Source organism: Camelina sativa, chromosome 20 (assembly GCF_000633955.1).
Source record: "Camelina sativa cultivar DH55 chromosome 20, Cs, whole genome shotgun sequence".
Lineage (NCBI taxonomy): Eukaryota > Viridiplantae > Streptophyta > Magnoliopsida > Brassicales > Brassicaceae > Camelina > Camelina sativa.
This window is the reverse complement of record NC_025704.1, coordinates 11257290-11258213: the sequence shown is the minus strand read 5'-3', so window position 1 is coordinate 11258213 and position 924 is coordinate 11257290. Positions and strand designations below refer to the sequence as shown.

General features: G+C 34.3%; 1 protein-coding gene across 1 annotated transcript in view; it reads left to right on the top strand.

The window, feature by feature from the left end:
- The window catches only part of LOC104770475 (eukaryotic translation initiation factor 2 subunit beta), a 3111-nt gene continuing 2243 nt past the window's right edge, over window positions 57-924 (top strand). The window contains exons 1-3 of the mRNA XM_010494906.2: window positions 57-200; window positions 551-597; window positions 711-825. Coding sequence (XP_010493208.1) covers window positions 559-597; window positions 711-825 — 154 coding nt within the window. The 5' untranslated portion in view covers window positions 57-200; window positions 551-558. The remainder of the gene's footprint in view (window positions 201-550; window positions 598-710; window positions 826-924) is intronic.

Sequence of the window (924 nt, the reverse complement as noted above, 5' to 3'; positions counted from 1 at the left end):
AAAAAAAAAAAAAAAAAAAAGAAGAAGAATAATAAGTTACACTATTTTTTGGACGACGAGGAGCAAAAGGGTTAACAACTTATCTCAGATTAAAACAAGACCTGCGCCGCTTACTCTCTCTCTCTCTCTCACAGATTCATCGCCATCGCAAAGCAACCTCGTTTACTCTTTGTACGCCTATCTCGCTTCGACATCCCTTTGTGAGTTTCCTTTTCCAATTCGTCTGTCGATCTCAAAGTTCAATCTGTCTTTTGGAGTTTATTGAGTTTAGAGATTGGTTAACCTAGCCGCATTCCTTTTTATCTCTTGTGAACCCTTGACCTGTGGGTATAATAATCATCTATTGATTTCATATTGGGATTCGAAAATTTTATTCCTGAATCTAGTTATTGTTTTCGTTGCGTTTGAGATTATCGATTTTTGATGTCGAAACCCTAATTTTTGGGGGTTGTGTGTGTACAACTATCGTTGTTACATATAATGTTGAATCTGATTTTATTTTGTTTGGTTTCTGAGTGCTTATTATATCGTTTTTTTGTTTTTGTCTCAGTTGCAATCATGGCTGACGAAAACAATGAGATGAAGGAAGAGCAAGAGGTAAATTAGTGTTCTTAGGTGTTGATTTTACCGGTATAGATTATTGATGTTTTGTTTGTTAAAAAAGTCATTATTGAATTTGGTGTTTGTGTTTTGGGTTCATCGTTTTACAGCAACTAGCACCTTTTGATCCAACCAAGAAGAAGAAGAAGAAGAAAGTTGTGATTCAGGATCCTGTTATGGACGTAGGAGAGTCCTCACAGCCTGAGAAATCTGATTCATTGCCTGGTATGATGATTTGTGAAACAGTTTGTTTTGTTTTTTTTTCAATGGTGTTTGTGTTACTTTTTTTTTTGTCTAATTCCTTTTTTTTTTTTTTTTTTTTTT